The sequence below is a fragment of the Clarias gariepinus genome, chromosome 3, assembly GCF_024256425.1.
Source record: "Clarias gariepinus isolate MV-2021 ecotype Netherlands chromosome 3, CGAR_prim_01v2, whole genome shotgun sequence".
NCBI classification, from domain to species: domain Eukaryota; kingdom Metazoa; phylum Chordata; class Actinopteri; order Siluriformes; family Clariidae; genus Clarias; species Clarias gariepinus.
The window spans coordinates 27,034,465-27,048,571 of record NC_071102.1 but is presented as its reverse complement, the minus strand read 5'-3'; the positions used below and the strand labels follow the sequence as shown (position 1 = coordinate 27,048,571).

Sequence of the window (14,107 nt, the reverse complement as noted above, 5' to 3'; positions counted from 1 at the left end):
ACTGATAAGAGTGTCTGCTAAATGCCTAACTGTAAACATTATGTTTAATATTACATTATGGTTATATACACATACACACTGAAAGACAAATAGTAGGCACAATTTTGTAATTATTATTTTTAATTGAAGTTTATTAAATGCGGAATCACACTGCTGCAAGACAACGTCTGCTTATATTATTTGAGAAATCAACCTATTTCATTCATGTGCATTACACTGGGCTGTTTCTAAACATTTGAGCTTACTTAAACACACCCTTCTATACCAATCATATTACTTTTACAGGCAAGAAGGAACACTGAATTAATACGTAATTATTTCTAAAAATGAAAAGTATATAATAAAATTTCATCTATTACAAATAATACTAGATACCAATTACCATCAAGCCAACTTGCTTTTTTACAGTTCAATTATATCTACCAGCAGAACCAACAAAGTGATAAAACTAACTAAATCCAATTGATTTGCAATATTTTCTTACCATTGTTTTGGTCCAATTTTTCACATAGGTCTTCTTCATAACTTCCGTAACATGATACTAGATACATTAGATTATATTAGATACATTAGTTACCTAACTACATATTACATATAGTACAGTGCAAAAGTCTTGACCCCCCCATTTCTTTATATTTTCCTTCCAAAGAGTCAGACTTTTGTATTTTTATGTAATCTTGAGGAATAGTTCTCCATGCTTCCTGAAGGAGCTTTTGGCTCTCATTTTTGGCAAGATTTTTTCTCTAATTTTCTGTCCAGTCCCTGTACCTGAGCAAAAAAACTTTTTTTGTTTATTTGTTAGGCCACACAGTGATCTATGAATCATTTAAGCATAAAACATCTAACGTAAGGCATGAACCAGTGAGTAGCACCTTACAGATGATGACATTTGTTTAAGGTCAGTGATAAGTATACTGGTGATGCTGAATGCTGAGTGGTTGGAACAGACGAAAGGGGAAATTATGTTGCTGCTGAGGTTGTTACAGTACATAAACAACCAATTTCTTTTTATGTATCTTTAGGAATATGTAGCTTGTCACAGTAAAACATTGTTTTTTCCAGGTTTTTGATTTTCATTTGATTTAATTTCATTTTATATGAGGAAAAGAATGATGGCTCAATAACATTGTTATCATACCAGTCCTGGGTTTGAAACAGTACAAAAAAATGCACCCAGTACAATTATTTTGTAACATACAGATCACAGTAGGACGCAGTAGAAAATGTACAAATTTAGAGGCAGCAGAATACAGAATATGTATTATGCAATTCTTTATAAGAAATAGAGAAAAGGCAGTAGAGCACTCTCTCATACTCTAATGAGAAAAGTACCTTGCTATAGATAGATCATAAACAGTGCAGTGTTATTCTGGCGCTGACCACAGTGTTTGTTTCTGCCTTATTATTTTAGGCACTGAAACACACCTGAAACACAGCTTCTTTGTGACAGGAAATAAACAGGGTTGAAATGGGAAATTTCCAACCCCCTCTCATGATTATGTACAAAATATTCAGACCATAACTCACACTTCTGACTAATACCCAGTTCCCCCAGCTAGACAGTTCCAGCTCACTCCTGAAAATACTTTCCAAATTCAAGTATTTTGGAAATAATATAATATTTCCATGACAGATTATTGTTGGATTTTCTCTTTAGTATTGATATACTGTAAATTTATCAGACCCATAATTTACTTCTTCACAATATTCCAAAATGCATGCCTGCCTAAAAACACTCAAAGTACAGAATATGCCTAAAATAAGGCACTAGACATTTATTAAGTATAATAGCATATTATGTAAGTATTTCTTGCAAATATTTTGCAGTTTGTGTTGAAAAGTCATCAAGTTTATTGTAAGACATTAAGGGAAGGGAAGCCTGCAAACAATTTGAATGCAATCAAAATGTTGGGACAGTGAGGTCATGCCACAAATGAGGTTAATTTAAACATTCCTGGTTTTTAATTGGTCTGTTACTTCATGGAAAACAAATGCTTAGCTACTTAATCACAACGACAACCCTGATTATTAATAAATCTTCATGACATATGTGTTTACGTGCACACATTTTGTAATTATTAAGCAGAGCTGCATTAATGTGACTTGTATTGTTACAGTATGTTCAGCCTTCTCTTATATTACATGATAAATAACAATATTTCTAATTAATATACATATGCTTATTTTTTGCATGTTAAACAAAAATGTATATGTTTTTTATTAAAAAGATTTGAAATGTGACTCGAGACAATGTTGTGTCTCTGTCATTAAAGTCTCTGTAGAGGGGAGAGCCTGGCCTATAGCTTTGCATATTCTTTTTTCTTACTCTCTATGATCCTGATCCTATCAAAACTGTTTCCAAAGCAGCATGGGGTGTTTTTTTCTCTCTCAAGCCTTAGACTGTTAGAACAACACACTCATTCCTGTGAGACTATCCAGTTTGATAGTGTTGAACCATTTTCCATTGGTTGTCCTTGAAAAACCTTTTTCTTATTCCTGCACCCTAGCAATATATATACAGTATGTTTGTGAACACAAAGTGAAGACTGTTTTCCCGCAGAAGTGTTGCTTTACGACCAAGATTTCTCATGCAGCTTTTAATGCTAAATGCATTACAGGCGGTGATATACAGTATGTGCATGTCATTGAATGATTACAAACTAAATAAATATCTGTTTATGATTACAATGTGCACAGTGGAAAACAACATGTTTTTTTTCTTTTGGCTTTTGCTCTTTATAGATACATTTAATGATGTGGAACATTTGTAAGTTCCTCTTATCACATGAAAGCAGCTATAAACAGTTGTTCCTTCGTCAGATTCTCTTTTTAATAAGACAGAAAAAAAAATGCAGTTTGCCATGTGACCGAAAGTGACAAACTGGAAAGTGCAAAGTCCCTTGTCCTGATATGTATTTTGAACTCTCATTGACTGTTGTAAAGAACTTTCCATGCATAAATGGTAAATAAACAGACACTTACATAAAGCATCACACTTGTTGTGGCTAATTCCACCACAGTGGAACGTCCAATCCACATACAAAATGCCACAGGTTTTTATGGCCTTTTTAACTCTCCTGTTCTAGCCAGGCTAAGGATGTCTGGCTCCTGTGATTGGGAATTGTATGCAGGTAAGAAGACACAGAAGTCACTAATTCACCAAAAGCATACATCATACATAAATCATCAGAAGAAATATATTTTTTTATATTAAATAGCATGCTTTTAAAACACTTTACTGTTACGTTTTGAAGATGTAAAAAGTCTGCCATAGACGTTCCTGTGTGAGTTAATACTATACAAATGATAAGACATTTAAAGTAGCATTGTCAAATTTTATCAAAAACATTTTGATTAATCATACTGAAAAATGTTGTGCTATAACATTAATTAATGCTATAATGTAGAACAAAATATAAAATACCAATTTTATTTATTTGACAAAATTATTTTGGACCTACTTTAAGGAGTGGACTGAATGTCCCGCATGTGTATTATTGCATCTGATATTCTACCCATGCCTTTTTGTCAGAAGCTACTGTGTACACTATAGTATATGTACATATGTAATACAAACATAATAAAAAAAAATTTTTTTTTGCCTTTTTAGAAATAAAGATTTTTTATTTATTTTTTTGTGACTGTTTTATGTACAGTATGATGCAAATTCTTTAACTGTATATTTTATGTTGAGGAGTCGCCACAGCGGACTATTAATCCGCGCAACAACTTGGCACAGGTTATATGCTGGATGCCCATCATGACGCAAACCTTCCAATTTTATTTAGGTTTGAGACTGGCACTGCAGTGGCAAAAGACTAACAACAACAACTACAACAACAACAACAACAACAATGTTTTGTATATCTTACATTATGGGGGGCATAGTGATGCAGTATGCAATGTTGTTGCCTTAATACATGGCTTTACACTAAATTTGGGTTACTGTGAGTGTGTATGAGTCGCATATGCTCTCCCAAACTATTCTGGTCTCCGAGATTGTCTGTTGTAAATAATTCTTAGGTGTCAAAGTGTATGAATGTGTTTGCGTGTGTGCTCGCACGGTGCCCTGCAATGAACTTGTATACTCTTGCCTCACACCCTGTGTTCCTGGGATACACGCCAGATCCACAGTAACCCTGACCAGAAATGGTCAGTGAAGATGAAGTAATGATGAATGAATGTCTGCATCCTTACCCATTACCGAGCCAGTACAAGTAAGTTCATTTAAACTTCAAAACATTTTCAGGAAAGAGAGATTAAAAACATCATAGATGGGTTTTAGACCTGCTGGGATGGTGGCAAATTCTCCAAAAATAATGTACCAGCTGATTTCCTTAAAAAAATATTTTCATGGGCCTAAATCGTTTGCAAAGTGCTACAGATTATTACAAAGAAGTGTTTGCTTTTCAGAAATGTTCCATGTAAAAACCTACCAAGAAGCTAAAAATTATGCCTTCCTAAAAGAGAAGCCTTAAAGAAAGACATGTTGTTGTTGTATAAGTATTTCACATTATACTCAGAAAATATTCACTACCTCCAGCAGCTAGGACTTATGGTAGAAAAAAATGTTAAACCTATTTTTATTTGAAATATTAGAACAGAATAAAACTGAAGTACAGTAATTAGAAGTTATTTCTCAGGTGTAGCTCAACATGAAACAAATGTGTTTAATTATCACCCCATTAGGTTTTACAACATCGGGCAATAAGCCAAGACAAGAAGTGCTTAGCATTCTGTGCATGCTGGTGTTTTTCTGGATAAGTGCTCAGGATTTTCCTGCAATTCAGCACAAAAATCTTAAACAGAAGATAAACCAGCGAACAAACAAAAACTGCTTGAAGAGTTTTGAACGTTCATCCATTCAAAGCAGAAAGTTTGGAAAATAATTGATTTGTAAACTGTTTTTTGTGTCTCACATCTCACATAAAGTGCCACTAAAAAGTTCATGACATTCAATAATCATTTTAGTTTCATCTCAGTACAAAAGGTTTATGATCATCTGAACGGCGCAGAGTCACAGAATGTCTATTGCTTTCATTTTTGGAATAAAAATCCACCAGTTCCTTTGGCCATACAGTATATGCAATTTTGACTTAATCAGTGTTTTCTTCCTCTGTGTTACTGTGGTTTGGCATTCCATAGACTGTCCAGCCCTTCTTGTTTCGCCTGGTTTTTCTTTCTTGTTCTTCGGAAATAGACAGATAGGCAGCGATGCTGCTTCTCACTCCGTAGCTCACCATGCTGTGCCTACTGTCCACACTGCCTTCATTATTGCTGTTCAGCAGCTGAGAGCTGGTCATAGGAGAGAAATTACCCATTGGTCAAGAAATAGTATAACAAAAAAAAAAATCTAAGCAGATTTTTTTTAAAAAACAGTATTGTTCTAGACGGTAGAAACAAAATAAAAACTTGTGTCCAAACTTTTGACTTTTACTGTACAGTACATTAATTAGCCACAACTCTAACACCATCCTTCCAAGTAAATTGAATAACATAGATTATCGTTTATATACCACTAAACTGATGACATGATCACGGGCACAAAAGGATCAACTTTGCCTGTGGGGACTGAAAGACAGCCGGTCTGGTCTGATCCCACAGAAAAGCCAATGTAGCAAAAACTGCTAAAAAAGGTTAATGCTAGCCATGATTTAAAGATATTAGAATACCCAGTGCCCCACAGCCTGGGGCTTAGCAGGCAAAGAATTCAAGGTTGTCCAAATCCAGCCTTCAAATTCCCCAGATCTCAATCCAACTGAGCATCCATGGAATGCGCCAAACAAACAAGTCCAATCCATGGAAACCCCACCCTACAACTCAAAGCACCTTAAGGATCCGCCATTAATGTGGTGCCAGACACCACGGCACACACCCAGAGATCTTGCCGAGTCATGCCCCACAAGGGAAACCTACACAATATTGGGCTTAATTTTGGTGGGTTTTAATGTTATGACTGATCGATGTATAGTTATATAGCATATATTACCAATTTCGATATATGGTGATGTATTATGCCCCCTAAATCCTATAAAAATATATGCAACCCACACTGTCGAAACCCATAAAACTAGATTTCTAATTTGTATTAAGTTAATGTCTTCTTCATTTGATTTAAGGGAGATGTGATAAAACGCACCCAAATGTGTGGTATATTATAATATGATATTAATAATCAGATTTCTAAAACCCACCTGTTCACTTTTCTCCAGTTGAAGTTGCGGCGCATCACCACAGGGGGTGCTTGTGAGACTGAACTGGGGGCAGTACTGTTAAGAGCCAGACATGGGGCAGAGAGAATGCAGCAGATACCATCTGAGGAGTCTGAATTATAAAAACATAAATTACACACACACACACACACACATTATACACACATTGAATACATGCACACATTTCCAAAAGCATTTTGGCTGTGATACGACCACGCACCATTGGCAGGTCAAGTGTGGCATACTGTGGAGAGGGTGGTAAAACTTCATTAATAGACATGACTTCCCTTTTTTGATAGTTAAAATGCGACTCATTCTAAGAACGTCATAGTTCATTTTTCTTGTTAACTTACAGTGACCTGACAAGGACTGACGTTACAGTTTTGATCGATGGATTAAAAATAAAGATATAGTGGTTTATAAATAATACAGTTGTGAGGAGATGAAGGGGCAGTAATGTAAAAGTGTGAATTGCTTAAAAATGACAGCATGTCTGTTACTGATTTTTTTTTAATCTTTAAATAAAATGTATTTTAGTTTATGATTAATCGCTAATGGCCTTTATCTTATTTTGCACTGATAAGCAACCTGCATGCAAAAATGCTATGTTAAGCATTTACCAAAAAAAGGGTAAAAAAATTGAACATCTGGGCCCGTATTCACAAAGCTTCTTAAGACTAAACGTTGCTCCCAGTGATAAAATTCTAAGGAAATTCTTAGAATTATGAAATTTTCTTGGAATTTCCCTTTAAATTTATGAAAAAATCTTAGATTTAAGATTAAAATGATTCACGCAACATCTTAGACCTAAAGACAGCTCCTAAGGTAAAAAATTGGTAAGAGTAGAGAGGACTTTTAAGAGACTTAAGAGTTTCTATGGCAGAGGACAAAATGGTGGAAGGAAGCGTAAACACTGCTCTTCTGTTTTCTTGTTCTTTTACTTCCTTACATCTCTCTTGGATTGTTGGCTACATTCCATCCAAAAAAAAGTGCAAATTAAATAGACTGTTCTGCAATCATGTAAATTGGAAAAGCTGCGCCATTTAGCTCCTATTAATCTGAAATGGATTACAAGTAATAAAATCAGTATAATAAATAAATGTAAGAACTTAAATCTAGTAACTACTGTATGGAAATTGGTTGCTTAAATAGTAGAAACATTTCACACAGTTTTAATCATCTTTAAAATATTTAGCCTATAAAAGAAACTTTGCATAAAATAGCATGCATTCATGATTATACAATTTCTTTATATACAAACACTATGATTTCACTGTCTATTCTATTATCATGTATTCTATTTTCACAAAAAGCGCATTATAAGACTTTTTTAATACTGTACTTTCCTTACTCAGAGTTGCTCCCAGTCTAAGACTCCCAGCGAGAACTTTTTAAGCTAAGTTAGGAGCTCTCTGAGAGAATTCTAAGAAGCTTCGTGAATACGGGCCAGGTTACTATTTGTGACATTAACCAAAGAGAGTATATTTTTCTTTTTCTTTTTTTTTTTTTTTACTGTAGACTGTGAATATAAGCTTCCTAACTGGGATATACTCTATTATATATAAAATATTATATATAAAATATATAAATTTTATATAAATAAAATAGAATATATATTATATATTCAGTATATGTATGTTACCATTAGCGGTCTTACAAGAAAATGATGATAACACTATTGATAACCCTTACTACTGGATTGACGCCACTGATCTCATTCTAATTTTAATTCAATTCAAGATGCTTTACATGACGGGTATTTTGTATCGTGTATCAAATTCCATTTTGATGTGTTTCAGCCTAATGTGCTACATTTAAGCCCTCAGCCTGTTACGTGTTCGGTTCTCACCCGAGTAGTGGTTGACCATGTCCTCTAGGCACTGGAAGGTGAGACGAGGAGAAATGTAGTACCAGCTGTTGTCCAGACGGAAGATCTTATAATGCTTTACTGATCTGTGTCTCACGGACAGAGAATACACACCTGCAGAATGCATCACGTATTAACTCACATATGGAAACATCACATATTTCTCAATCTGTATAATTAATATTATATTTTATTCTAAATCTGTTTTACATCTTAGACTACTGGAATTAGTTTAGTCTTTAAAGGAATGCCTAATTTGTACAAAACAGTGTATTAATATAATTTAGTGGTCATCTTCTTTTTAGTCTATGTGTGGAAAAGTAACTCTCATAACAACACACACACACACAATATATATATAAATGTAGTGCTATACGATATATATTAATATATATGACAATATTATTATAATAATATGCCAATATAATATACATAATACTGTTTTGCTTTTCCTGAAGTGTGGAAATTTTTTTTGGCTGCCTAAAGATTTATCATTTTAAACAATATATAAATAGATTATAAAATATAAAAACATAATTTTAAATATAAAATAATAATAATCATGTAAAAATGGTTTTCATTATTATTGTTTTCTGATTTTTACTTTATAATTCTTTTTTTTTCTACTTCTTTTTATTATTATTATTATTATTATTATTATTATGTTAGGGTCTGTCAACACCCAATCATCTCACCTCGTTGGCTCGGACTTTCTCTGATGAGAAACGAGCCGACCGTGTTGCCAGGTAAATTTAGCAGCTCCTCTGCTTTCTGTCTCCCCACTCCTTCGAATAGCCATCTTAAGAAACATGACAACTATTACTAACTCAAGCAACAACACAACTCTTTTTTATTGTACTGCTTTAAAGTAAGTATGATCAAACTGGAATGTTTTTAGAGACTACTTTTTACTTTTTGTAAATGGATAAACTTGTTTGTAAACACACAACGCACCCATGATAGACCTTTGCCACATGATTATTTGGAATGCAGTTCTCAGTTCCAGTTTGCAAAGAGCGGACTTTCCACCAGCTGGCTTCCCTGCACATGACATGGTAGAAAAACAAACTAATTTGGCGGAGATGAAAGGAGTATATTTAGAAATATAATTAAGTATACTTTTAAATCATGTAGATTCAATTGAAAAATAAAAAAAGGTACTCACTGAGCCAGAACCTTCAGTTTTTCACCGATCTTAAAAATCGGCTGGCTTATGTCTCGGGATGGGTAGTCAGAAATAACGACCAAATTCTCATCATCTGAGGCTGAGAACATACAGTAAAAGTGTTTTTTTTACATCTAAAAAGAGTGCTTACAGGACTACATGGCACACACATAAACATCAAAAGGTACAGTTTAATACTCCTGAACTGCTACAGTACTGTTCGGCCCTAGAGCATGATCCTTCACCCTTAAGTGCTCAGATCAGCTCAGATATGATCAGGTGTCACGCTGGCAATCCAACCCTTTACAAAACTGCTGCTGAAACAATGGATGAAACTCCAGGGTGTGAAGTATTTGTTGCCTTATGGCACATGGATGTATCCTATTTGCTTGGAAACTACAATGACAGAGTTACTTAAGTTTTTATTTGGTCCATAAAAAAAAGTGTCCTGAATTGTACAACTTAGATTTTTAAACCCGTAGTACTGTATAACATATACACTCATCGTTTATACCGCTTTGACAGGGTGCCAATCCACCATGGGGCGCACACATGCACAGTTCAGGCAATTTGGGAACACCAGTTAGCCTAATCTGCATGTCTTTGGACTGTGGGATCCTCTATGCACACTGAGGCGGGAATCGAACCCGAACCCTGGAGGTGCGAGGCAACAGTGCTAATCACCAAACCACTCACTTAGTGCTGCCTCTCGTAGCATAACTCATGTTTAAAAACTTTCAAATAATTAGTTGCATTACTCAAACATATATAGTTTTAAAGATTTTTTTAATATATATATATATATATATATATATATATATATATATATATATATATATATATATATATATATATATATATATATATATATATATATATATATATTACTGCCCTAAGACAAAAATAAAGGGGTTGGTTAGTTTCTCAGACTTTATGTTATGTTGAGTTTTGGGTTACTGTTGATTAAAAGCACGCAAGAATATACATCTGTACTTTAATAAAGCAACTCGACTTATAAGGTCTTATGCCAATGATATCTATTTATCGCCTGTTGGAATAGGCTTTTATTAATATTAATGTGAGATTTTGCCAGTTGTCATGAGGGCCTTAGGTCAGTTTAAGCTTCTGGAGTTCTATGAGCACCATCTTTACATCAAATAGTCAGGTAAAGAGTAAAATTCATACGCAATCACAAGCTCAGTAAAACCGTGAGCAATTCTGTGGTGCCGATCTGACTTATCTGATTTAATCGAAATAAAGAAAGCCTACCTTTAAAGGATGCATCAAAGTAGTTAGTTGCAGTGTGACTCCCAGCTTCTTGGCTTTTCATTACATTCCCCATGATGGCAGACGAGGAAGAAAGCTGTAGTGCCACACAAAGTGACAATCATTTTTCAAACTGCATTTGCAATGCTAAGTCACAACCCTGCAGCTGTCAGTGCTGTGCTTTCAATTTCGCAACTTCCTCACAGTGGCTGAAGTGTTATCTCCAGCAAGACACACTCAGCAGGATGGGGAAGCTGTGGGGTGCCATATCACAAGTCTATCATATTTTTCCACTGGACACTCATATGCAAGTGCAACATATGAAAACCTGTACTTCAGCGAAGAAGAAAAAACAACTTTTTGACAGACCCAGTAACTTGTACTTGTACTACGTACCCAGAATTTCTAAAACTGTCAAAGGCTCTTGCATACGTCACTAAAGTGTATATTTTCAGTCGGTTAATGAGTAGAAAGTTCTAGATAAAGGGAGGGGGCAATACTGAAAGTAGACGAATTAGGTCAGAGGATATGTACGCCATTTGCTGAAAGTCATATTAAAAAATCTAAATGAAATAATAATCAGAGCAAATATGGAAGACATGTTGTTAATTCATGCTGTGAAAAATTGCAGTAATAAAATGAGCTCAATGTGATTGCGCAAGTTTTCCCCGGTCAATGACCTTCCTTACACATTTAGCACGTAAAGAAAGATACTTTTCAATAAATAAATAAATTATTAATTAAATATTAATTAAAAACCCACCTTTATGTTCAGTTCTTGATCTGATATTTATCCATTTCTGTTAGAGTGGACAGCTACGATGGACTCATCACCGATGAAAGGTAGACGAAGGCGAACTACTGTGACAGTAGAGATGTGAAGAGACCTGCTACATCTGCATTGCAACAGTGTACTGACACATCACTGTCAAAGGGCTTGAGACGAAAAATGAGAACGCTGCCTCTGGTTGAACACTTCCTCTGGTGAAATGAGGAAGACAAAAGCGAACAACCACTGACCATGTTCTTGTATCTGAGATGTTTTTTTTTGTTTAGTTTTTTTCAAAATGGTGTGATTATTTCATTTCCGTTTTGTACGATAAGTGTTTTCCTGTTGATACTGTTGTACAATAAAATACATTATCTTTTACTGATGTGTGTGTGTGTGTGTGTGTGTGTGTGTGTGTGTGTGTGTGTGTGTGTGTGTGTGTGTGCGTGTGTGTGTGTGAAGTGATCCATTCATGTGTGTGTGTGTGTGTGTGTGTGTGTGCGTGTGGGTGCCCCTGTGTGCCCATGTATGTATTTGTGTGGTCAGAACAAATACAAATGTTCCTAGGCAGGAAGTGTGACCCTGCACTACAATAGCATCTTTCAAAGCTGACATTTAGTTTTACCGTAAAGCAAACTAGATTTATGTTAAATGTAATGTATTTCTGTTGATTTGGGCATTACAAACAAAATGATTTTTGATTTATTCTCTAAAACAACAGCAGATTGGAAACATATACCATTTTTTATTTTAACATGTTTTTCATTGAATTCCTGAAATGTTTTACAGTCAGTGACAAAATTCATCTCTACACTTGCTTATCACTTTCATGCTTATGACTCAGGTATTATACAGTAGTTACAATACTGTAACCAATCCTATAATGTAGTACCCAAACTAAAACATTAGTCTAAGATTTTCATATAAAAAAAAAAATAATAATTACTGTATTGTGGAATAAAGTAGAAATCACCATAAAAAAAATTGCTGCATTACATACAGCGGTTTTTGATTACTAGTATTCATTATATGGGGGGAGTCAGATATTTTTTGTACATTTTGCATTGTTTATTATTCATAGACATGTAGAATATTTTTGTAAAATATTAGTTTTCTTCAATGCAAGTGTGGTTTAGCACCTTGAATTCCTTTAGAATTTTTTTTTTGTTTTTTTAAATTGATATTGCACTTTTAAGGTTTTAATTTCTGTAATCTTTAAAAATATAAGAATGAATTAAACAAATTTAGTTTTGACATGCAACATATTATGACATTTTAGGTCACTTTTTATTCCTTTGATTCTATCTAAATCAAAAGCATACATTTATTCCCCCTACAGGAAACAAAGTCTTTAATGTCCTAATGTATGTATTATAACTCTGACAATTATGTTATATCTGCCATATGTTCCTTTATTAAAATTGATCATTTTTTTAAAAAGCTTTAGTGCTTTACATTTTGTTCCTGTTTGGGGGACTGAATAGAAAAAGTAAAAAATAGGAACTTGCTTAGACATGTTGTGTTTGCTTAATATATTGTTCCCCAAAATTCAGGGAATCTGTAAGAATAAAAACCTTAAGTATTCTTGTGCAGTGTATGTATATGTGGGTTAATAGGACAAATCTAAAGAGATCAGCAAATTTATAGCCCAAAATGAACCCATGTTATCTCCGTATTGTGATCTACTCTAGTATACAGATGACTCAAAGTTGTCTGCAGTGATGTATGGTGTATGCATAAGTTGTCTGCAGTGATGTAGTAGTTTACTTTCATCACCACTGCCTGGTGGTGCATAACACATTGCAAAAAAAAAAAAAAAAAGGGAAGAAATCTTGAAATCAGGAAAGTAAATGTTAATGCAAGATAAATGTTTAACAAACATGAAACCATTAAGACTAACTTCTAATAACTCATAATGATGTTCTTTTATTTACTGATTGATTTGCTCATTTCTCATAAATAAATGCTTGAAATAAGCAAAGTTATCTCAAATTCAAATTTAAATTCAAATTCAAATTTTATTTGTCACATACACCATCATACAGAGTACAATATGCAGTGAAATGATTTTGTGCGACCACAGAGTCGCGACGGCAGCCACCTAACCGGCGCCATCATAGAAGATAAGAAATAGATACATTAGGATAACGAGGGTAAAAAATCCCCTCCCAGACTGTCCTTCGAAAAGGGCAGTGTGCGATCAGGGGTACAAAAATACCTCAGCATCTGCCAATAATGTAGGGCAATTGTGTTAAACAAGTACTTAGCATCTTAAAGTTAACTGCTTAACGAATGAATCATTAAGTAATGGACTATAAATGATTGAATTACTGCAGTAAAATTGGGAAGAACATTAACACAGCAAGGAATGCACACCTGGACCTGCTGATGCATGATCAGACTTTAGGGATCTAAATCCCAGTGCAAGCTTTGCTTCAAATATTAATTCAGTGTCTCATAACTTACTTAGCATAAGCAATACTGTTTGTGGGTGAGCACTTCAAAAGATAAACATGATACAGTATAGTGATGCCTTGTGGTTACTTTGAACATCTTTGAAATGGCAGCGTGTTCACTGTTCGGGCAAGAATCATGATTTAGTGTTTTGCATTACAGTCTCTTAATATCATACAACTTGAAGAGCTTTATCCAAGATGACACTTTATATCCCATGGAGTCTTGACTTTCTTCCTTTACTTTCTAAGAACCTAGAGCATACCAGGTTAGTGGTAAGTACTTGTCAGTTGCAACCTCACAGCTCTATAGTGCCTAGTTTGATACTGATTCTCAAAATTATATTGTATGTAATATTTCCCATGTTGGCACTG

General features: G+C 34.3%; 1 protein-coding gene across 1 annotated transcript; it reads right to left on the bottom strand.

Moving 5' to 3' along the window:
* Positions 1-4,553: 4,553 nt before the first annotated feature.
* Positions 4,554-11,486, bottom strand: sla1a (Src like adaptor 1a). Its single transcript, XM_053493089.1, has 8 exons — positions 11,274-11,486; positions 10,514-10,607; positions 9,245-9,344; positions 9,034-9,120; positions 8,775-8,878; positions 8,062-8,193; positions 6,195-6,324; positions 4,554-5,295 (listed from the first exon to the last, which is right to left on the bottom strand). The coding sequence occupies exons 2-8, from the start codon at positions 10,584-10,586 to the stop codon at positions 5,097-5,099; spliced, it is 825 nt and encodes a 274-aa protein (XP_053349064.1). The 5' UTR covers positions 10,587-10,607; positions 11,274-11,486; the 3' UTR covers positions 4,554-5,096.
* Positions 11,487-14,107: the final 2,621 nt, after the last annotated feature.

Bases quoted from the DNA above. Each gene is read 5' to 3' on its own strand.
- sla1a (XM_053493089.1), bottom strand. From the start codon at position 10,586: ATGGGGAATGTAATGAAAAGCCAAGAAGCTGGGAGTCACACTGCAACT. The intron at 9,345-10,513 runs GTAGGCTTTCTT...GTATGTTCTCAG, and splicing joins CTTTGATGCATCCTTTAAAG to CCTCAGATGATGAGAATTTG. The intron at 6,325-8,061 runs GTGAGAACCGAA...TTTATAATTCAG, and splicing joins CATGGTCAACCACTACTCGG to ACTCCTCAGATGGTATCTGC.